This window comes from Lissotriton vulgaris, unplaced genomic scaffold, assembly GCF_964263255.1.
Source record: "Lissotriton vulgaris unplaced genomic scaffold, aLisVul1.2 SCAFFOLD_1193, whole genome shotgun sequence".
In the NCBI taxonomy this organism is placed as follows: Eukaryota; Metazoa; Chordata; class Amphibia; order Caudata; family Salamandridae; genus Lissotriton; species Lissotriton vulgaris.
In genome coordinates, this window is record NW_028249262.1 from 107385 (window position 1) to 131901 (window position 24517).

The window sequence follows — 24517 nt, forward strand, 5'->3', positions numbered from 1 at the left end:
GGTCGGGCTCTACCAGACATTTAGCTTTAATACATGGAACAAGTGTTGGCATAGACTGCCACAGCACAAGTGCAATCCAAAAATGTTGGCGCAGAATAAACCAGCAAAGTGGAATATTAGTGCGTTAACAATAATGGTGTAAGAGGACTCTGGTTCAACCTATGTAATCTGAAAATGTTGAAGAAATATTACATCACCATAGATGCAATTTTGCACAAAAATTCGGACGGACCAACTGGTGTAAAAGTTGATCAGTTCTTGTACCTTTCAAACAGATTAAAGATTAGTATGAGATTGCACTAGCACCAGTGCAATATATGCAGTTCACAAATGTGGTGCAAAATTGCACTTCCCAATGGTGCAATCTGTGTAATTCTGCATGAATTTGGTATTTTTTCGTAATAGAATGTCAACATGACATCAATTCCACAAATTCAAAATTGTATTTCTGGTAGGCCAGAGTGTGGTGGCAACGATGCAAGCTGCACTAATATACTTGATGTTATTTAGTTTTATCAACGACCAAAGGTGCAAGAAACAGTGGAATCATTCAAATCAACCATTTTTAAAGTAGCAGAAGTACCTCAAACCAAAGGTGTGGTACACAGAATATTATTCTAACTGGGTATCAATTAAGACCAGATCACAGAAAGCAGGACGTGACTAAGAGGAGAGGCTAATACAATTGGTTCAGTATACACATACATGCATACTTACATTCAACAAATGCACATATTTTCATTGCAAATATTTGTAGTTTCCGACAAAGCGAGATAAAGAGAGTCCCCCAGAATGATACTAGATTTGCACCTTTTGTTTTGCAGGAATGGTAGCACCATTTATAAATATAATAAAAGGTCTGCTTTTTCAATCAAATAAATTGGAATGGCCGTTCAAAACAGGCTTAGATGATAGGCAGGGCCACTGGAATTTTGTGATTTTGCAGCTGTGGTGTGTTCTGCATTATTGCACATCTTCCACCCCTTTACCACCATGCTTGATTATCACTCCAATCGTAAAAAACAGGCTCACTGTCCCTTTTTAGGTCTCGCGCCTGCGATGCATATGGCGAAGCCATATGCCATTGCGCAGGCGCGATACTATAGTTGCCTGGTCTGCTTCCCAGGAGACAGGAGACTGTCACGAGCATGCTCAGAAAAGCGCACGGTCAGAAAAGCGATCGGAGCCGGCCGCGCACGTGCGTTCCCAATCTCCTGTCTCTCTGGGAAGCACACAAGCAAGCCCAGCAAGCCCCGCCAAAGCACCACGAGCACGTACCACGTGGGCGCCTACCACAAGGACAACCGCAGCAGCAGGGCAGCCCCGCCGGAGAGCGCAGCCCCAAACTGCAAGCGGAAGCCGGGACAATTATTTGAGGCGTTTCTGCCGAGAATGTGGAAGAAGGGCCTGCATCATCTGTTACAAGGTACAAAATAGCGTCCTTGCAAAACCGCGCAGCCCGCAAACCGCAAGCGGAAGCCGGGACCCCCCAAGGCCACCCCTGCAACACCTCCCAGCCCCGACACGCCGAAACAACCGGAGGCCCCCGCACAATGCCTGCAGCCTGCCGGAGCAAGGAGCGCCCCCTAAGCGCGCTACTCCACCGCCGCTTCCTCCCCCTCCCAAAGACAACCCGACCCTACGGACACGCGAACCCTATCCCCATGCACTCACTGCGGCATGCACCCTGCCGCCCTCAGCACCCCCACCAGCCGTTCTGCCCCCAGGCCAGCAAACGTGAAATCCGAACAGGGCAGCGGCCGCGCGCCCCCCCCCCCCCGCAAATGTGTATTAATAGGAACGTATTAACTGACATGTGTATTTTATTAATCTGTCGTGGATAATCAGTATTTGAGATTTAATTTCTTTGGGTTGTGTAAGAAAATGTAATGGTGAACGTATTTATGTGAAACTTGTCATTTCATGTAACATGAGTTATACTTGTGTCGCAAACCGATCATTGGGGTCACGTTCACCACAGTTTTCACACCCATTACGTGTCTGTTGAATGGGAAAAGGACATAGACAATAGACACTTTTGTTCCACTTAGTGCATAGTACTACTTAGCTCAGGCATTTTATCCTATCATTCAACCCCGATGCGCAAAGTACCCCAATATATGATCGGCTCAGGAAATGTTTGCGCTCGGCTTTTCTTTTGACCTTTCAAAAAAATTGTTAGCGTGAAATCTATTGACTCTGTAAGGAGTTAAAAGTTGTTGCGCACTGCTGGTCTGGACTTGTATATTTTAAATGCAAAGCTGTTTATAACAAAACCGTCATAATTGCTGCAGACTCTACACTATAAGGCAGACACCTCTCACTTTCTGCAGTTTCAAACATGATGCAGAGTAAAAGACACTGACATTTACAAAATGCTGACTTTTCATGCTTTTAGGCCGGGTTCATTCTTATTTTAAATACATTCCTAGCTATCCAACAACAATAACCTATTACACTGTTTTAATGTATCAATATTCTTGTATCGGTGATTAATGTAACTAGTGGTATTTTCAATATCTGCATCATCTTTTGATATTTAGATCATGGCCGTGTCTTCTATATAGGATGTTGTTTAACACATACATATAACAGATTTATTTAAATCATTACAATAACTGCAAGAAACAACATCTACTCAAGACATTAATAACTCACAAAATATATCCTTTTTTTCTTTCCCATTTTATTTTAACTTCTCTCTTTGCACCTCTCATTTTCTTCTTGCCTTACACCACATCCTTTTCTTGTTGTCTTTTTTCTCTTGCCTTCTTTCCTCTCTCAATTCTGATTTCCTTATTTGTCTCTTTATGCCGTTCTGTCATTCTTTTTTCTTCTCCTTTCATTCATTCTTTTCACTGTTTCGTTTTTTCTTCCTTTAATTTTCTTCTAATGTATCTTTTTCCTTCACTGCCTTTCTTTTGCTCCTTTCTATATCCTATGTATCCTCATTTATTTCTTCTATTTTCATATCCTATCTTTCTCTGCCTTATTTGTCTTTCTTTCTCTCTTACATGTTTTTCTGCACTCTGTCATCCTTCCCTCTCTGTCTCTTTCTCTCCTCTTCTAATTTTTCTCTCACATTCTCTATCTCCATTTCTCATTCTTTCTCACTTTTGCTGTCTTAGAGCAAAGGGGCAAAGACTGATCCTCAGGGACCACAAATGTACACTTTTTGCAGGACAGCTCATGTGTCATCAATGCTGTGTGCTGCTTGTAGCAGGAATAGGGTACTCTAGGGGCAGCACACTACGCCCTCTATCTATCCATCGCCCGCCCTCTATCTATCCATCGCCCTCCCTCTATCTATCCATCGCCCTCCCTCTATCTATCCATCGCCCTCCCTCTATCTATCCATCGCCCTCCCTCTATCTATCCATCGTCCTCCCTCTATCTATCGCCCTCTCTCTATCTATCCATCGCCCTCCCTCTATCTATCCATCGCCCTCCTATCTATCCATTGCCCTCCCTCTATCCAACGCCCTCCCTCTATCCATCCCCTCTATCTATCGCATCACCACAGCATCACTCAGCACCACCACAGCATCACTCAGCACCACCACAGAACCACTCAGCACCACCACAGAATCACTCAGCACCACCACAGAATCACTCAGCACCACCACAGAATCACTCAGCACCACCACAGAATCACTCAGCACCACCACAGAATCACTCCGGGGTACCACAACATCACTATGCGCTACCACAGCATCACAATGCCACAGCATCACTCGTCGCCTCCACAACATCAATCTGTGCAACCATTCAACAACAACTAGTTCAAATATGTTCTCTCAATGTTTCAAGCTTTATTACAAATGTCACAAAAAGATGTTAATATTTCACTTCTGTTCTTAGATTTTCATCACAATAAAATACACTGAACATAATCTTCACAAAAGTTATTTACAAAAGTTTAACCTATTGCCATTATAAATCACAATAACTTTTATTTAAGTATTAATTATTAAAAAAATGAAGACATTGTTATTTGTAATATCAATACATTTAAGTCACGTAAATACAACACATATTGCATTACAAATGCAATAGGTGTCACATTTGCGAAAGTTAAAACTATTGGCATTGTGAATGACAAAGCTACTAATTTAGCTATTTTCAAAAACAACACATAAATAAAATATTAGTCATTTACAATACCAATAGCTCAAACTTTCCTGATGCGAGACCTATTGCATTGCAAATGCTTGTTTCCTTTTGTTTTCGTGCATTTTACATTTGCGCCGTACCTTGGAGTTCGCGCTGCCTTCCGATCCCTGACTAGACCTGTATCCTTTAGTTTTAATACTTTTTTGCTGTTGCTCGCGTATGCGCGATGTCTGGTGACTGAAATTGACCAAATGGTTTGTTTACGTTGGTTTCAAAATGGCCGCACTTTAACAAATCAGGACGGAGGCAGTGATACAATGCTAAAGAAAAGATCAGGCACTGGGCCCAAACAGTCGCAGTAAGGGAGCAGCCGTATACCTTGCCCCACAGTAGGAAAGTCTCTGCAAATCAAGGAGTCCCATCAGGCAGGTCTTCCAATAGGCCAAGAAGCACAAAAGGAAAAAGGGGGCCTCGTCCGCTAGGCATAGGTGTCCCGATTGCAGCACCGAAAGGAACAAAACATAACACCCCTTGTCCCCCCCTTTACCCCCCGTGACAGCGCCACACTCACTTTCCATTCATCCATCATGCACACTTAAAGCTGAAAGAGATGTAAGGTCCTCTATGATGCCGGGCATACCGCCGAGGGCAGACCAGTGGAAAGAAAGGACACCAAGGGGCCCCATATGTGCTTAAAGTTTTTGTAATTGCCGAGGAAGATGTCCGCCATTCTCTCCAGACTCAGGAGCTTCCAGAGTCTTGCATGCCAAAGCGAAATCGCCGGAGCCTCCTTCCGCTTCCAAGCTGCTGCCAGCGTAAGCTTGGCCGCACCCAAGCAGAGCCATAAGATCTTCTTGTCTGCGCGTGTCTGGTGCTCAAGGCCGGGGTCCCTGAGGCCCAGGAGTACAAAGGCCAAAGAGTTTTCAATAGGGTATCGCAAAATATCCTTAATGTGAGAGAGAATCTCGTCCCAGAATGGTTTGATGATTGGGCAGTCCCACCAAATGTGGCGGAAGTCCCCCAGAAGGCCACAGCCCCTCCAGCACCTATCTGAAACAGCCGGGTAGATACGATGTAGCCGGGCCGGGACCATATACCACTGTGTAAGAGTTTTTAAATGCGCCTCCCTCAGAAGGATCGTGTGATTAAATTGGGTCAGATCCCTCCATAGCGCTGACCATTCACCATCGGTGATATCCCTCCCCACTATCTCCTCCCACTGCTCCATGTAACGCGGCCTAGGAGATAAGGCAGATTGAAGCAGCAGTTGGTACAGGAAGGAGATGGCTCCCTTCATGGTGGACGTCTTCAGCAAGAAAGCCTCGAATTTGGAAGGAGGCCTCGTGGCTGCCTCTCGTACTCCCGGCGATGTGGCCCAATGGAATAATTGTAAATGCCTGTATTTATCAGTTTGCTGCACCTGGTAATCCCGCATGCAGTTATCGAAGGTCAGAGGATCAGGGCCGTGAAACAGATGAAGCAGCGCTCTGCATCCACCCTCTCTCCACGCGTCAAATGGGCCCTCGGCAAGAGCCGGCGGGAACGCCGAGTTGAAGTGCAATGGGGTGAACGGAGATGGGAAGGTCGTCCACCTCTCATCCCCTATCAGAGTGTCCCACACTTTCAGCGTAGTCCCCGTGGGCGTACTGAGGTACGCATTCACTGGGCGATCTCTCTTCGGCTTCCAGGCCAAATCCCAGATGGACCGACCTGCCACGCTTCGGTCCATATGCAGCCAGTGCTTCTCAGAGAGTTGCTGCGACCATTCCACCATGACCCTGAGTTGGGAAGCTTTATAATATAGGTGTAGGTCCGGGAGGCCAACCCCGCCGTCGGATCGCAACCGGCGCAGGAGTGCAAACGAAAGACGCGCCCGACCACCCTGCCAGACAAATTTCAAGATCATCGTTTTGAGTTGCCGGAAGAATGAGGTACCCAGTGGGATAGGTAGGGCCTGGAAGAGATACAAGTATTTGGGGAGGAGGACCATCTTAATCGCGTGCACCCTACCGAGCCAGGACAGGAATTTAGGCTTCCACTTCTCCAATTCTGCCCGCGTCTTAGCCAGCAGGGGCGGAAAGTTGGCCGCGAATAACCTACCCACCGTGGGGGTCAGGTGAACTCCCAGATAAAGAATCGAGCCCGAGGCCCAAGCCAGCGGTGTCAATGCCCTTACCTGAGCAACGTCGGCTTGCGATAAGGTCAAATTCAGAACGTAAGACTTGCCATAATTAACCTTGAAGCCAGCCACTCCTTCGAAGTCAAGCAAAATATCCCGGACACAAGGAAAAGAGCCAGCAGGATCAGCCACTGAAAGCAGGACATCGTCCGCAAAGAGAGAGATTTTATGTTGCTCTCCCGTGAACGGTATACCCTTCACCCCTTCATGTTCCCTCACTGCCATCGCTAAGGGCTCAATGCTGAGCGCGAATAACAAGGGGGAGAGGGGACACCCTTGTCTGGTGCCTCGCGAGTGTGGGAAAAAGGCCGACAGGTGGCCATTCACCGCCACTCTCGAACGCGGGCTACAGAAGTTTGCCTTCACCATGGTAATGAACCTATCGGAGAAGCCGAATGCTCGTAACGTGTGAAACAGAAAGCCCCAGTCCACACGATCGAAGGCCTTCTCCGCGTCCAGGCCCACCAGTACAGCTGGAATGTGGAACATGTCTGCCTTTTCAATAAGATGAACCACCCTACGTGTATTGTCATGTGTCTGGCGGCCTTTAATAAAACCGGACTGATCCGGGTGTATGATCGCCGGAAGCAGGTCCTGGAGACTGCTGGCTAAAATCGCCGAATAAAGCTTCGCGTCGATGTTAAGCAAGGCTATGGGACGGAACGAAGCGCATTGCTCCGGGTCCTTCCCCTGTTTCGGCAAGACCGTAATCACCGCCTCCGCCAGGGTCCCCGCATTCACACCGGACGCCGCCATGTCATTTAAAAGGGTAACCAAGAAATCGCATACCTCAGTCGCATACGTCTTGTAGAAGACCGCAGTGTACCCGTCCGGGCCGGGGGCTTTATGTAATTTCTAATTTTTGATGGCGGCGAGAACTTCCTTCCTCGAGATCGGTGCTTCCAACAGGTTGTTCCACTCACTAGATACCTGTGGGAGCGGCAAACGTTGTAGGAATTCCCGCTGTGATGCAGCGTCCAGGGCGTCGCCTGTGTACAGGTCGGCGTAAAAGCGGCCAAAGATGTCCGCCTTCGCCCCGTCGCGGTGGTGGAGCACTCCCGCGGGGTCCCTGATCCCCCCTATGTATTCTCGTTCCCTCTTATCCCTCCATTGTCGCGCCAAGTGTCTGCCAATCTTGTTGCCACTAGAGTATGATTGTCGCCCCAGTCTCAGAAGAGTAAGCTCGGCTCTGTTGGCATAGTGTGCCTTCAGCTTACCCCTAACCGCGGTCAACGGACGGAGGGTCACTCTCGAGGGGTTAAGTTTGTGAGCCCTCTCGAGCTCGAGCACCTCTGCATCCAAGGCCTCACGATCCTTCCTCCGCAGAGTGTTAAGCTACGAATTGAGGCCCAGGCACGTCCCCCTGATCGTAGCTTTAAAGGCGTCCCACGTGTTCCCCAAGGAAGTATCCGACGGGGGGTTGAGGTCGAAGAATTCACGGATAGCAAGGCGCAAGGCTTGGTTGGAAACCTCGTCCCTGACCACCGACGCCGGAAAATACAATTTCCGATCCGTGGCGTCAGGCGGCGACCAACGGAGAGTAAGCACCAAGAGACTGTGGTCTGACACCGAAATCGGAAGAATGGCGGCATCCAGCACGTGCCCTCGGAGGGACTGACTAAGGAAAATGTGATCCAAGCGGGAGTAGGAGTGATGCACGTGTGAAAAGAATGTGTAATCCTTCGTGGTAGGGTGAAAAAATCGCCAGCCATCAACGAGACCCAGCTCCCCCACCCCGTGCTGTGTGGAACCAGAAAAAAACCCCGTGTCCGCCCTGTGTCCCCCTGAGCTGTCCAGATCCCTGTCCCACACCAAATTGAAATCCCCCAACAGGAACAAGAGCCCTTCCGCAAAGTCCCCCACCTTTACCAACAGGTCCTGCAAATACTTATTCTGGCCCGCATTGGGCAAATACACCACCACAAAGGTGCACAATCGACCTTGTATAAGACCTTTAACCATTAGCCAAAGGCCCTCCCTGTCGTGGCGAACCTCCACAGGTTGAAAGTGCAACGCAGCCCTGAAGAGGAGTGCCACCCCCCTGTGTTTCGTAACAGCAGAAGACCTATAAATAATGGGATATGCCCTATGGCGGAGCCTCAACTCATCCTTCCGTGCCAAGTGTGTTTCTTGCAATCCAACTACATCAAGGTGGTGATCCGTTACATACTTCAAAACCTTCTGCCGCTTCTGTGGCGAATTCATGCCCTTAACATTCCACGTTCCTATGCTAATCGGCATAGCAATTATAAAACCCAGAAACTGCTCTCAGTACGCCAAGTGACCCCCACCTCCCAGCCAGCCCATCCCGCATGCAATAGATGACTAGCAGTCGCCAGTCCACCTGCGTAATGGCATCTCCAACAGTGAAGCACACACATACCAGCAGACACACAACAAGCAACCCCCTTGGCCAACCGTCACGGGTCCCCCCCCAACATCCCGAACACCCCAACTCCCAACCCCGCCCCAAGTGATACACAATCAAAATCAGGGGCAGAAACAGAAAAAAAAGTGCGAAAACAGTACTCATCATGTCCAGAAGGCCGAAGTCCATAGGAAGCCTCCCGTACAGGAAGCAGGCCGGGGGGACTAACACACTATCCCCCATGGCCACAGTCCAGGGCGTCTCCTCCAAGAGTACTTTCATACCCCCCAACCAGAAGGCCCGAACCCCTCCGGCGCCGATCCACCAAGATTTTGAGGTCACGCCGCTCCGGAGCTGTGCTGCGTGTCGGCCAGCGTGGCCGATGCCACCGATGCCACTGCGTCGCCCCGCTCTTGCAAGCTGGTAGAGAGATCCGGCCGCTGTCGGGTAGGCGAGTCACCCACTCTCTGCCATGAAGATGAACGGCGGCGCCTCCGAGACGGAGAAGCAGTCGGGGCCTGCGAGGGCGGCACATCCCCCAGGCCCAGAAGCTCTTTCGCTGCTTGAAGCGTGTGGATTTGTGCAAGACGGTTCTGCCACCGGAAGATGATCCTAAATGGATGCCCCCAGGAATAGGCGATGCCCCTCTCCCTCAGGAATGTAGTCACCGGGCGGAACTCCCGCCGCTTTTGCAGGGTAGAGGCCGCCAGATCCTTGTACAGCTGGGGGCGATGGTCCCGGAATTGCAGCAACGTGAGTGTCCTGGCCTTGCGTAGGATCCGTTCCTTAAGCTGGAAATCATGGACGCACACTAGGATGTCGGGGGGGGGGGGGCCCCGCGCCGGGGCAGCCCAACCCTATGCACTCTGTCCATCTGGATCTCCTTCGTATCCTCTTCATCCAGTATGTGAAGGAATAAGTCCTGGACATAACCCCGCAGGTCCCCAGCCTCACCGTCCCATGGCACCTCCCGTATACGGATTTTATTTCTACGGGAGCGGTTTTCTAAGTCCTCCGTGTGCAACTGCAAGTCCAGGTTTTGCTCAGTGAGGCGAATGATACCCTGCTGCGGCAGGTGTACGTCGGTGGCCACACTCAGATCACGGTCCTCCAGGGTCGCCACCCTCTCTCCCAGGCCATCAACATCTCTCCGCACCTCCCGCAAGTCGGAGGCCAACTGCGCCCTGAGCTTGGAGATGTCCTCCTTAATGGAGGCAAAAACTTCAGACATGAAGGCTTTTGTCGCCGGTGCCTCATCATCCGATTGCTTCGACGACCCACTAGCTCCAGGGGAAGCCAGCGGCTGGGAAGATTTCAGGGCATTATCCTTTCCCTGGCCCCGTTTGCGTTGCGCATTAGACATGGCGGCTCACAGTGCCTCGACCAAGCGCCACGTGTCCAAGTCCAATGGCGGGCCGTGTCGCTCAGTCCAGACTAGAGCAGGCGACCGCAAACGCACACCAGGCCCCGCTCTATAGTCCGCAGCTGCGGTTATCTCCACGTGTACAGCAGTACAACCAGTAGGCCCCACAGGTGTTTAGGCAAGCCAAAGTCAAGGTGCTGTCGTCGGCCCCCAAGCTCCTTCCAGCCTCCCGTGCGAATCAGGCCTCGCCGGGATCCGCTTGTCCGATGTCGCTCGGCCAACACCCCCGGAGTGTAGATGTCTCGGAATTCCCCCTCGGCAACACCCTGCGGGCCAGGGGGCTCAAAGTTACAGCTGCCGCCAGCTCTATCTGTGCGCTGAAACAAAGCGACCCTCCACCTTCCGCCAGCTTCGGCTTCTCCAGGCGGGCCTCAGGGCCCCGCCCACCACCAACGCCGGGCTCTGAGAACAGGAAAGGCCGGGGTCCCACAGGCCGCTGAGTGCGCTCGATCCCAGGGGCGATCTCGGGGCTACACCGCTCCAGCGACCACGCCAGTGCCGACCGCTGCGTCAGGCGGACCTCTTCACCACTTTTGAGGCGGGTGCGCTCCCTCAGGATCGTGCTATTAGAAGCTTTGTCGGATCAGCGCCGGAGCGGCACGAAAAGGCGTCCTACTCCGCCGCCATCTTGGCCACGCCCCTCTCATAGGTTTTATTAGAGAAGTTCCTTATGAACTTTGCGTAAAATTCTACAAGGCCTAGGAACAACCTTAATTCCTCCTTGTTTTTCAGGATTGGTGAATTCTTTATTGCTTCAAGTAAGTCCTTCTTTAGACTGATACCATTCCCGTTAATTATGTGTCCCAGATAATTCACGGACTCGCGAGCTAACTTGCATTTGCTGTACTCTGCCGTTAGACCTTTGGCCTCTAAGATTTCCAGCCCCTGTTGTACCTTTCCATCGTGTTCACCTTTAGACCTTCCCATTACGAGAATGTCATCTTGGAACATCAGTATTCCTGTATCATCTTTGAAAATATTGTTCATGAGTCTCTGAAACATTGCTGCAGCGGATGCCAGTCCAAATGACACTCGTGTGAACTGGAAGCATCCGAAGGGTGTAATGAAAGCAGTACGTTTTTTGCTTTTGCGATGTAATGGTACCTGGTGGTGCGCTGACTTTAAGTCAACTGTTGAAAACCATTTGATACCTTTTGTGGTAGCTAACATTTCACTTATCTTCGGTAGTGGAAATTGTTCAACAATTATATTTTTGTTGTGGTCACACAGGCATTCACATCACCTCAATTTGCCGTTCGGGTGTTTTGCCACGACTAATGGCGCAACCCATTTGCTTGCCTCCACCTGTTCTATAATGCCCTCTTTTAGAAGCTTATCTAATTGTGTTTTGACCTCATCCTTTACTGCGAAGGGAAGATTCCGGGTCTTGTGTACAACTGGTGTGGCCTGTGGTTTTACTATAAACTTGTGTTGATATCCTTAAGTGCTCCGATGTTGACACTAAATACTTTAGGGTACTTGGTTAAGAGGGACTTGCTGTAGTCGTCTGAGTTTTGGACGACTGGGACGGTGTCAGATTTGCTTGGATCAAGTATAATTCCCAAATTGCCTTGGTCCATCCATCCTAGTACTGAGGGTCCAACTGCAGATACGTACAGTTTTCGTTCAGACTCCCTGCCTTTATATTCAAAGCTAAGCTTCCTGTATCTACGTATGTCAATTGGTTCACCTGTGAATTACTTTATGGATATGTCTGCCTTTTCTAGGTGGTTTCCAATGCATTCGTAGAACTTTTCTTCCCAGACTTTGTTGTTCACGATCGTGTAGGGTGAGCCTGAGTCGGCGACAATGCTTATTTTCACACCCCGATGGTCATGTCACAGATGGGTTTTTTCTTTTTAGTGGTCTCACATGCACTGACCTTGTTTACTACTTCGTCCTCTATGCTAAGGACTCACATATTGACGTCATCGTCATCTGATGTATCAGGTTGGTACACATCTTCGTTAATTATTTTATCTGTGCGTGCGTTACGCCTGTGGCATACCTTATGGAAATGTCCAATGACTCCGCAGTATGTGCACTTCACTCCCCTAGCAGGACACTTCTTGTCGTCAGCCCAATGGGAGTCATCGCCACACCTACAACAACGTTTCAATTCGTTATTTATGTTTATTGTATATAGGTTTGTTGCTTTTGTTGCTCCATGACTGTTTTGGGGTGCGTTTAACTTGTGTCACTCTGCTAACGGTACTACTCTCCATTTTTTCATTGCTTTTGGCAATGACAGCTTTTGCACAGCGACCAGTTAATTCTGCCTTTCTAGCAACGTCTATTATGTTTTGAAGAGGGTGCTCCCCTTTAGCCCATAAACTGTCCTGGATGTTGGCATTTGACCCTTGCTTTAGGATTTGATCCCTGATGAATTCGTCATGCAGGGTGCCAAAGCGACACTTCAATGCCAATTCTTTGAGTGCAAACACGTAGTCGTCGATTGACTCTTCCTTTCCCTGCTTCCTGTGGAAAGAATTTGTACCTGCCCACGCCCACACACACATTGGGCTTATTGTATGTATTAAGGAAATCTATTGCGTTTGCGTAAACATCATCTTCGGTTTCCCCTCTTGCCTTTTTATTTATACTGTTATAAACTTTGATTCCACCAGCTCCCAGACAATGTATTAGGAGTTTGTATTTCTTTTTTTGGTGTGAATTCATCCTCGTCTTCAAACTGGGAAATGTAATTGTTGAAATACTCCCTCCATTCCTCCCATTTTAGTACTGGTTCTCCCTTACCTGGTAGGAAGGATTGTGGGGGAGAGAGATTCCACAGATAGCCAGATGCCATACTTGCTTATGTCGTGTTTTAAGGTATGGCAATAGTCCTGTATTTTTTCCTTTGTTTTAGTGCATTTTACATTTGCGCCGTACCTTGTAGTTTGCGCTGCCTTCCGATCCCTGAATAGACCTGTATCCTTTAGTTTTAATACTTTTTTGCTGTTGCTCGCGTATGCGCGATGTCTGGTGACTGAAATTGACCAAATGGTTTGTTTACGTTGGTTTCAAAATGGCCGCACTTTAACCAAAGTAATACGTCATGTGGAGCGCTGGCCTGATTCTGGATAGATACTCACGTCTTTGCGTAGTGCGTCAATTCGTGGCTACATCTGTTGCTGACGTATTTTCAGCTGACGGTTAGTGAGTTTGTTGAACTGTCACTGGCTTGACAGGCCGTTACTCTCACGAAGTTTTCCTGTCATAGCTTGACATCGGCTTTTTGCAGTTGAGCTTTTGTATTTTAGATATAGTCTTTACGATGTGAGCTGGTACGAGCATTTTTCTGTTCAGCTCTAGCAAATTCTTCTCTTTGTAATTCCTATTAGCTCCTCCACACGCATGTACTTTTTTATAAAAGTTTTTGTTTCACGCACCTTTTTTGAAGTATTTTCTTGATATCCTTAGTTGCTTGTATACCACACATTTTTCATAGTTCACGCGTAGTATTTCTGTTATTCCGACTTCCTTTCTTGGGTCGCGTATGTATTTGCTTATTTTTTTTTTTCAAGTCAAGTCAGAAATTTGTATAGCGCGCTACTCACCCAGAGGGTCTCAAGGCGCTTAAGGGAAAGGGCATCATTACTGATCGAACAGCCAGGTCTTGAGTTACTTCCTGAAGGAGAGGCGGTTCTGGGTAAGACGGAGGTGAGAGGGGAGGGAGTTCCAGGTCTTGGCCGCCAGGTATGAGAAGGATCTTCCTCCCATGGTGGCTTTTCGGATGCGTGGGATCACGGCGAGGGCTAGGTTGGACGAGCGTAGTTGGCGGGTGGGGGTGTAAAAGGATAGGCAATTGTTGAGGTAACTGGGTCCTAGGTTGTGGAGGGCCTTGTGTGCGTGAGAGAGGAGACGGAACGTGATTCTCTTGCTGACAGGGAGCCAGTGCAGGTCTCTCAGGTATTCTGATATGTGGTTGTGTTGAGGTATGTCCAGGATGAGTCGGGCTGAGGCGTTCTGAATGCGTTGAAGTCTTTTCTGCAATTTGGCTGTGGTTCCGGTGTAGAGGGTGTTTCCGTAGTCTAGTCTGCTGGTGACAACTGCTTACGTGACCATCTTCCTACTTTCGGTGGGGATCCATCGGAAGATCTTTCGGAGCATGCGTAGGATGTTAAAACATGATGATGAGACGGCGTTGACTTGTTTGGTCATCGAGAGGGAGGAGTCTAGGATGAATCCATAGTTGCGAGCATGGTCCGCTGGTTTGGGTGCGCTGCCTAGGGCCGGGGGCCACCATGAGTCGTCCCAGGCAGAGGGGGATGATCCTAGGATGAGGACTTCCGTTTTGTCCGAGTTCAGTTTTAGGCGGCTGTTCTTCATCCATTCTGCTACGTCTTTTATCCCTTCGTGTAGGTTGGTTTTGGCGGTGTTTGGGTCTTTGGTGAGGGAGAGGATCAGTTGAGTGTCGTCAGCGTAGGAGATGATGTTTAGGTTGTGTTGGCGTGCGATGGATGCGAGGGGGCTCATGTAGACGTTGAAGAGGGTGGGGCTGAGCGAACATCCTTGTGGTACGCCGCAGATGACTTCGGCGGCTTCTGATCTGAAGGGGGGGAGACTGACTCTCTGGGTTCTTCCGGCGAGGAACGAGATCATCCAGTTCAATGCCTTATCTTGTAATCCGACGTTCCTGAGGCGTTATACTAGGGTGCGGTGGCATACCGTGTCGAACGCTGCGGAAAGATCCAGGAGGATGAGGGCCACTGTTTCCCCGTTGTCGAGCAGTGTCCGGATGTCGTCTGTGGCTGCGATGAGGGCGGTCTCGGTGCTGTGGTTAGCTCGGAAGCCGGACTGTGAGGGGTCAAGGGAGCCGTTAGACTCAAGGAAGGCGGCGAGCTGGCTGTTGGCGGTCTTCTCAATGACTTTGGCGGGGAACGGGAGGAGAGAGATGGGGCGGTAGTTCTTAAGTTCGGTGGGGTCTGTAGAAGGTTTCTTTAGGAGGGCGCTGAGTTCGACATGCTTCCAGCTTTCCGGGAAGGTAGCGATGTTGAAGGAGCAGTTGATGATATCCCGGAGTTGGGGTGCGATGACGGAGTCGGCCTTGTTGAAGATGTGGTGGAGGCATGGGTCGGTTGCATATCGGGAGTGGATGGAGTTCATCATGCGGATGGTGTCTTCGGTGCTGATTGGGGTCCAGGCGCGGAGGGTGGTGGTAGAGGGCTTCAGTTCAAAGGTAGGGGGAGAGGACTGGTCGCCGAAGCTGTTGTGTATGTCTGCGATCTTGCTGTGGAAGAACGAGGCTAATGAGTCGCATAGATCTTGAGAGGGAGTGATGTTGTTGTTGCCGGCGCTGGGATTGTTGAGCTCATTGACGATGCTGAAGAGTTCTTTGCTGTTGTGGGCATTGTTATCTAGTCGGTCTTTAAATGCTGACTTCTTAGTGCTGCGGATCAGCTGGTGGTGTTTGCGGGTGGCGTTCTTGAGGGCGGTCATGTTGTCTGTGGTTGGGTTTTTTCTCCAGGTTTTCTCGAGGGTGCGACAGTTCTTTTTGGAGTTCTTGAGGTCGTCGTTGAACCAGGAGGCTTTTTTGCTTCCTGGCTTGATGGGACGGTTTTTCAGGGGGGCTAGTTCGTCAGTGCAGTGGGTGATCCATTGTGCGAGATTAATGGCTGCTTGATTTGGGTCCGTAGATCTGGCGGGAGGGTTTTGGTTCAGTGATGTGGCTCATGTAGACGTTGAAGAGGGTGGGGCTGAGCGAACATCCTTGTGGTACGCCGCAGATGACTTCGGCGGCTTCTGATCTGAAGGGGGGGGGGGACTGACTCTCTGGGTTCTTCCGGCGAGGAACGAGATGATCCAGTTCAATGCCTTATCTTGTAATCTGACGTTCCTGAGGCGTTGTACTAGGGTGCGGTGGCATACCGTGTCGAACGCTGCGGAAAGATCCAGGAGGATGAGGGCCACTGTTTCCCCGTTGTCGAGCAGTGTCCGGATGTCGTCTGTGGCTGCGATGAGGGCGGTCTCGGTGCTGTGGTTAGCTCGGAAGCCAGACTGTGAGGAGTCAAGGGAGCCGTTAGACTCAAGGAAGGCGGCGAGCTGGCTGTTGACGGTCTTCTCAATGACTTTGGCAGGGAACGGGAAGAGAGAGATGGGGCGGTAGTTCTTAAGTTCGGTGGGGTCTGTAGAAGGTTTCTTTAGGAGGGCGCTGAGTTCGACATGCTTCCAGCTTTCCGGGAAGGTAGCGGTGTTAAAGGAGCAGTTGATGATATCCCGGAGTTGGGGTGCGATGACGGAGTCGGCCTTGTTGAAGATGTGGTGGGGGCATGGGTTGGTTGGATATCGGGAGTGGATGGAGTTCATCATGCGGATGGTGTCTTCGGTGCTGATTGGGGTCCAGGCGCGGAGGGTGGTGGTAGAGGGCTTCAGTTCAAAGGTAGGGGGAGAGGACTGGTCGCCGAAGCTGTTCTGTATGTCTGCGATCTTGCTGTGGAAGAACGAGGCTAATGAGTCGCATAGATCTTGAGAGGGAGTGATGTCGTTGTTGCCGGCGCTGGGATTGTTGAGCTCATTGACGATGCTGAAGAGTTCTTTGCTGTTGTGGGCGTTGCTATCTAGTCGGTCTTTAAATGCTGACTTCTTAGTGCTGCGGATCAGCTGGTGGTGCTTGCGGGTGGCGTTCTTGAGGGCGGTCATGTTGTCTGCGGTTGGGTTTTTTCTCCAGGTTTTCTCGAGGGTGCGACAGTTCTTTTTGGAGTTCTTGAGGTCGTCGTTGAACCAGGAGGCTTTTTTGCTTTCTGGCTTGATGGGACGTTTTTTCAGGGGGGCTAGTTCGTCAGCGCAGTGGGTGATCCATTGTGCGAGATTAATGGCTGCTTGATTTGGGTCCGTAGATCTGGCAGGAGGGTTTTGGTTCAGTGATGTGGTGAGCTGGTCGAGGGTAATGTTGTTCCAGCTTCTGCGGGGAACCTGTTGCGGGTGGTGGTGGGTCGTTGTCTTTCTGAAGCTGAAGTGGACGCAGCTATGGTCCGTCCAGTGGAGTCCCGTGGTGTGATTAAAGGAGATGTGTTTGCTGGAGGAGAGGATTGGGTCAAGCGTGTGTCCGGCGTAGTGGGTGGGGGTGCTCACCAGTTGTTTGAGTCCGGGGTTGGCAAGGTTGTCCAGTAGGGTAGTGGTGTTGTTGTCGTTGTTATTCTCCAGGTGAAAGTTGAGGTCTCCTAGGAGAATGTAGTCCTCGGAAGGGAGGGCGTGTGGGCTGACCAGGTCAGCAATGTCTTCGCAGAATTGTGTACGGGGTCCTGGGGGGTCTGTAAATGAGGGTGCCTCTGAGTGTTGTCTTGGGGTCGGTGTGTATCTGGAAGTGGAGGTGTTCGGTGGCTGTGAGGGTGTCGTCGGAGCTAGTCGAGATGCGTATGGTGTTCTTGTGGATGATCGCGATGCCTCCTCCTGTTTTGTTGATGCGGTTCCTACGGATGATCTTGTATCCGTCCGGGATGGCTATGGCGATGTCGGGTGCTGATGAGGCCTTCATCCAGGTTTCCGTGAGAAAGGCGACATCCGGAGTTGTGGTGTCGAGTAGGTTCCATAGTTCAATGGCGTGTCTGTGGACCGAGCGGGTGTTGAGCAGGATGCATTGTAGGTGGTTGTTTTTGGAGCTCTGTATGGCGTTTGTGGTTGTAGTGTGGGTTGTAGTGTTGGCCCTCGTCGCCACTGTAAAGTACTCCATTCACACAATGTGCATAGTAATTAAGTTCTTTATTTAAATGCCAACACAGCTCCGTACGCAGAGAGCAAGTAACTGCAGCTGCATCGGATCACCAGCTGTCAACTGTCAAATACCAACTGACAGCTGGTGAGGAGATCAGCGGTTACGGTGTCCTCGCAGGGACAGATGGGTGCAAGAACTTCTATGGTGCCCGCAGGGGGCCACACATATAAACCTAACAGTTTCCCCCTAACGTTTTTGTAATATTCTCATGTTGTGTTATTATATACTAGGTTATCTTGTTCCTAGCTGGTCAGCCAGTGTGAATGTTCTGTGTGGAATGTCGTTGTGTGGGCCATGAGTGGAATTGTTGAGTGACTGGGTATGAGTGGTGACAGTTGGTGGAAGGGCTGAGCAGCTAGCAAGCTGCTCCTGGTGGGGCTGCTGTAAAGGATCTAAGCTACATTTTTATCAACTTGAATAAACCAACTTAAATTACATCTACCAGTGTGGACTAGGTTACTACATTTAGTTTGGTGACGATTTGGAGACTTACGCTCTACAGTGAAAGAAGCTCAAGATGACATCTACAAATTGTCAACATGATGGGGAGACGCGTCAGACCACACAAGGATATTCACGCCAAGTCCACATGGAAACAAATGAAGCCACCAAGGAATCAAAGGAAACTGGAACAGCACGCATTACAGCCCCACCAGTGTCTCTTGCAGCAGACCGCCCCAGATAAAGTGTGCTGTACTCACTTCATTTGGAACACTTTGACAAGAACTGCGACTACGAGGGAAGTAAGCATTATCAATTTAGACTTACTTCATGTCATTGCTATTATGAACGCTGCTCAGTTTCAGATGTTTAAGTACATTTGGAGTTTTACACTTTGGGACATGGTGTGTTTTTCCTACAACAAGTATAGCAGTACAAAAGGGGGTGGTGATGGACGGAGCATCTGAACCAACCAAGCACTCACACCCAGTCAACAGATCTGGGTTTAATCCATCACCGTTCTTTAGCCCACTCTGCCACCCCAGTTAAGACATGGCCATATGCAAATCAGTCTGACCCTGTGCCTCATGGGAACAGTGCAGCCCGAACTGCCAAGCCATGCCTTCCCTGGACCGGAAACAAGCTTCCTAGGACCGGTTTCTGGCATTACAGCCGTCTTCAGCCCGGCTTGCTTGAATCCAGTGGCAAAGTGAGCAAGGGACCATGTCTGAGCCTACCCTGCCAACTTATGGCGAACAGAGCGGTACAAAAGGGGGTGGTGATGGACGGAGCATCTGAACCAATCAAACACTCACACCCAGTGAACAGATCTGGCTTTAATCCATCACCGTTCTCGCCCACTCTGCCACCTCAGTTCAGACATGGCCATATGCAAATCAGTCTGACCCTGTGCCCCATGGGAACAGTCCAGCCCGAACTGCCAAGCCATGCCTTCCCTATGTGCAACGTCGGGGAGCACGCTGTGACCGCAAGCCACCCAACGCGGTCGTAATAGTGTACCGCCATTTTGTGTTTGGCTCCAATTAACATGGATCCGAGGCTTGTAGCATTATTCTTCATAAGCATTTGCCAACCACGCTGTGTCCTTGGTCAACATGGAGTTTTTGTGTCTGGATCAGGATGAGGACTCGTGGATATTAGATTGTTTTACCAAAATTAGAACGAGGGCCTCGCTGGATTCTACTAGACTCCCGTTTTTACAGGTTTTATTTATGTATTGCTTCCTGTGCTTCTCCTCAAAAGTACGTTTGCACACAGTCCAGGAGCAAGTGTGAAAGTCTTTTGTAATCATGGTGATTTACCACAGCCTTTTGTTGACTGATATGTTTATTCATCAGACTATTTTTATGGAGGCATATTACGGCAGTGTTGTTTGTGAGCCGGGAAGCTACATCTCTGCTCTATTTCAGTGTGAATCAGACTATTTATTTGGGGCATATTGTATGAAAGTTTACCTGATACCTTGTGAATGTGGTCCTCAACTTGTGTCTTTACTGTTAGGCATGTTACGGTATGGTTCCCTTACGCAAGGGTGTTTTTGGGTTAAGGGTTCGTTTCATTTTCACGGAGGAATAGGTTTTAGTCCCATTTCCTCACTGTGAGCCTTGGTACCCTTACATGAGGGTTGGCCTAATTGTTTTTTTTATCACAATGTATGTAGTCTACGTTCAATTTGGTTGCAAGGATTCTACACCTTGTGTGCGTAAGCCACCATGTGCCGCACATTCAATTTTGGTTGCATGGGTTCTACACCTTTTGTGCTTAAGCCACCATGTGCCGCACGTTCAATTTTGGTTGCAAGGGCTTCTACACCATTTGTGCGTAAGCCACCATGTGCCACTCGTTCATTTTGATTGCAAGGGTTCTACACCTTATGTGCATAAGCCACCATGTGCCGCACGTTCGTTTTTGATGTAGTGGGCGTTGTCACTATTTTTCTTGGGGGGTTTTGGCCCTTGGGTCCCTTATTTTGGGACAGGAAATTGGGTTCCAGTCCTTGTTTTCCACACTACTGATCTCCTCGCATGGGGAGTATACATGTTGTCCCTTGTTTGAGAGGGGGGGGAAGGAATTTGGGTTATAGTCCCTTTTTCCACATTTTCACATTTTAACTTTGTCTTTCTCCGTACATGGGAGTGTACACGTTTTTTCTCCTCACATGGGGAGCATATATATTGAGTTCAAATGTATTTCCTTTAATAGAGGAGGGGTATGGGTATTATGTCTCTATCTTTCCTCCTTGTTTAGTCCTTATCCCTCTCATGATGTGGTGTTTGCCGTTCATCCCTGGGTTACAGGCTATTTACTCATGTTGTACTTTGATATATATAGTTTTTAGTTTGGTTTCATTATTCTTCTGTTTTATAGGAAAGAGGTAATGTAGTATCCTCATGTTGTGTTATTATGTACTGTGTAATCTTGTCCCTAGCTGCTCAGCAAGTGTGAATGTTCTGTGTGGAGTGTCAGTGTTTGGCCATGAGTGGAAATTTTGAGTGACTGGGTATGAGTGGTGACAGTTGGTGGAAGGGCTGAGCAGATAGCAGGCTGAGCAGATAGCAGGCTGCTCCTGGTGGGTCTGCTGTACAGGATCCAAGCTACATTTTATTTACTTGAATAAACCAACTTAAATGACATGAACCAATGTGGACTCCGTTACTACACTGCTCTCTACAGGGACTGAGTCCAGTAGAGGAGAAGACGCCAATGGTTCGACCTGGTTGCCCCTTAGCCTGGTGCTTTTTCTCCTCTGTTCGACCATCGGTTTGCTTAGTTTTGCATCTGACTTTTCCACGGTGAAGATTTAGAGACCTTGCAATGGTGCAAAAGGGAGACCCAGACTTTAGAAGTCGCAGTGCCCTATAAAGCTGTGTGGTGAGGCAAACCACCTCACAATCAGCATCCTGGAAGCATGTGGGCCTCATGGAAGGGAAAGCTGGGAGTACCATACAAGTGAAGTCTGTCATACAATTCAGAGGCTGTTGGGGTGTAGAGACAATTTCTGCCAGTACCAGTCTGCATGTAGCGCCAAGCTGCTTGTCCACCCGTTAGGATTTCTAGAGCGGGGGCAGGGAGGTCAAATGTGACCGGGAGAGTCCGCTGGATTCCGTCACATTGTTGTGTACTCGTCTCTGTAGGTTGGAGGTTCTGAATGTGCCATGTTGTGTTCATGCTCCGCAGCCACCATGTGCAAAAGGTAACTTAGGAGTGTTCCCCCACTGCAGGATCTCCCACGCTGAGGCTATCCCTGGGATCCCTCATCCCTTTATCACCAAGTCTTCACCTGCCCACATGGCCTGCAATGGCAACGCAAGGCACAGCAAGCCACCCCGGGCACAACCGTGATCGACAGATTCTGCTCAGGGAAGGGGCCTCCTAAACATACCGTGCACCCAGGCCCTATCTCAAGAGGGCACAGTGGAGGCAGGCAGCCATCCTTGCTGGCTTCTAGGCACGTGCTAGAGGTTTTACAACATTTATACTCTTAAGGACTTAACCTTGGATCCAGACCCCTGGACTGTGTTTTGTGCTTCTTTGCCTCCTTCCCAGCTCCCTTCCAAAATTCATTATTGGTCTCAAGCGAAGCTTGTTGCCCTTTTAACTCTCACAACTCCAGTTTGTAAGCCATCATATTCTTTGGTGTGAATCTCATGCATTTAATTTTCTTGATGTATTAAAATATGTGGTTTCATCTCAGATTCTCCACATGCCTACACCGAAGCAATGAGCTTGGTTTTGCCACCTCCAGCTCAACAGCTTGGTGACATCTGTGAAGCTGCGGGTCTGTTACTCGACTTGGATGTGGATTTGGGGTCAGGGTGAAAGAGACTCTACTGTTAGTGCAAGGCCTCCCCCCACCTGATGCCTCTATTATTAAACATTCTCTGGTAAAATGAATGTTTGTCGTTCAGCAAGTGCCACGTTGTGAAAGTGCACAACACTACTCGATCATTGCATGAGGACCTGTAGAAGAATTATTAATGTATGTTTTCTTTTCTTTACAGGTCCACTCATTACCACCACTGTCTTTACATTAAGAGCTAAAGAAAAGCCAAACCTGTGTCCTGCAGCTTCCCAAGAGTCGGAGAGAATACATGGCAGTCAAAGTTCTTCAGGTAGGTTTCAGCTTTCTTATTTAATTGTCTGTTCTGAACAGTGCTCCGGTGTCTCTGTTCTCATCACAGATCAGAAAATGTTTCCAGAGTAATTAAAACAAAATAAGGGAAAATTTGCATTTTGTACCCTTGTGCTGTTATTGCTTTTTTCACACACACACCCACACACACACACACCCATCTCTTTCTTTCTTTCTTTCTTTCTTTCTTTCTTTCTTTCTTTCTTTCTTTCTTCAAGGAGGAGGGGCAGGAGCATGAACATTGTGTTTCTGCAGGGTAGGGCAGTCACTAGAGCATGGGCACTCACAAACTTTCTCTTGTGGGCCAAATTTAGACTGTGGTTTGTGGCCGAGGGCCGCATTGGTGGGGGCGTGGTGATTGGGGGAGGGGGCGGGGCTAGAGACACAAAAAAAGTGTGACCATGAGGTTGAACACAGGTCCCTGCAGCGGACGCCTTCGTCCACTGAGCCACCAGACCCGGCATACACACACATCTCTCTCTCTCTCTCTCTCTCTCTCTCTCTCTCTCTCTCTCTCTCTCTCTCTCTCTCTCTCTCTCTCTCTCTCTCTCTCTCTCTCTGTCGCTCTGTCTCTCTGTCTCCCTCACTCTGACTGTCTCACTCCCTCTCTCTCTCCCTCTCTATCTCCCCCTCTCTCTCTCTGTCTCCCTCCCTCTCTCTGTCTCCCTCTCTCTCCTACCCTCTCTCTCACTCTTTCCCCCTCACTTTGTCTTTCTGTCTTCCTCACTCTGTCTGTCTGTCTCCCTCCTTCTGTCGCCCTCCTTCTGTCGCCCTCCTCCCTTTGTCTCCCTCCCTCTGTCTGTCTGTCTGCTTCTGTCTCCCTTTGTCTCCCTCCCTCTGTCTCCCTCCTTCTGTCTCCCTCCCTTTCTCTCTCTGTCTTCCTCTGTCTTCCCCTGACTCCCTCTCACTGTCGTCTTCTGTCTCCCTTTGTCTCTCTGTCGCCCTCCCTTTCCCTTCCTCTGTCACCCTCGCTCTCACTCCCTCTGTCTCCCTCTGCCTCCCTTTCTCTGTCTCCCTCTCTGTATTTCCCTCTCCCTCTGTCTATCTCCCTCCCTCTCCCTCTGTCTCCTTCTGTCTGTCTCCCTCCCCCGTCTCCCTCCCTCTGTCTCCCTCCCTCTGTCTCCCTCTCTCTGTCTCCCTCCCCCTGTCTGCCTCTCTCTGTCTCCCTCTCTGTCTCCCTCTCCCTTCCTCTGTCTCCACCTTACTCCCTTTCTCTGTCTGCTTCTGTCTCACGCCCTCTGTCTCCCTCTCTCTGTCTCCCTCTGTCTTCCTCCCTCGGTCTCCCTCTCTCTCTCTGTCCCCTCCCTTTCCCTCCCTCTGTCACCCTCTGTCTCTCTCCTTCTGTCTCCCTCTCCCTCCCTCCTTCTCCCTCCCTCTCCCTCTGTCTCCCTGCCTCTGTCTCCATCTGTCTCCGTCCCTCTGTCTCCCTCCCTCTGTCACTCTGTCTCCCTCCCTGTCTCCCTCTCCCTCTGTCTCCCTCCCTCTGTCTCCCTCTTCCTCTGTCTCCCTCCCTCTGTCTCCCTCTCTCTTCCCCTCCTTTCCCTCCCTCTGTCACCCTCCCTCCCTCCTTCTTTCCTTCTCCCTCTGTTTCCCTCCCTCTGTCTCCTACTGTCTGTCTCCCTCTGTCTCCCTCCCTCTGTCATCCTCCTCCCTCTGCCTGTCACCCTCTGTCTCCGTCTCCCTCTCTCCCTCCCTTTCCCTTCCTCTGTCACCTACTGTCTGTCTCCCTCTGTCTGTCACCCTCTGTCTCCCTCTGTCTGAGTCCCTCTGTCACCCTCCTCCCTCTGTCACCCTCCTCCCCCTGTCACCCTCCTCCCTCTGTCACCCTCCTCCCTCTGTCACCCTCTGTCTGTCACCCTCTGTCTCCCTCCCTCTGTCATCCTCCTCCCTCTGCCTGTCACCCTCTGTCTCCGTCTCCCTCTCTCCCTCCCTTTCCCTTCCTCTGTCACCTACTGTCTGTCTCCCTCTGTCTGTCACCCTCTGTCTCCCTCTGTCTGAGTCCCTCTGTCACCCTCCTCCCTCTGTCACCCTCCTCCCTCTGTCACCCTCCTCCCTCTGTCACCCTCTGTCTGTCACCCTCTGTCTCCCTCCCTCTGTCTCCCTCTCCCTCTGTCTCCCTCTCTCCC

The 24517-nt window shown here is 49.9% G+C and overlaps 1 protein-coding gene across 5 annotated transcripts in view; it reads left to right on the forward strand.

Moving 5' to 3' along the window:
* Positions 1-24517, forward strand: part of LOC147663635 (uncharacterized) — a 128649-nt gene that overhangs the window by 38438 nt on the left and 65694 nt on the right. For all 5 annotated transcript variants that reach the window (XM_086950308.1, XM_086950307.1, XM_086950309.1 and 2 more), the window contains exon 3: positions 22261-22371. In XM_086950308.1, coding sequence (XP_086806434.1) covers positions 22261-22371 — 111 coding nt within the window. The remainder of the gene's footprint in view (positions 1-22260; positions 22372-24517) is intronic.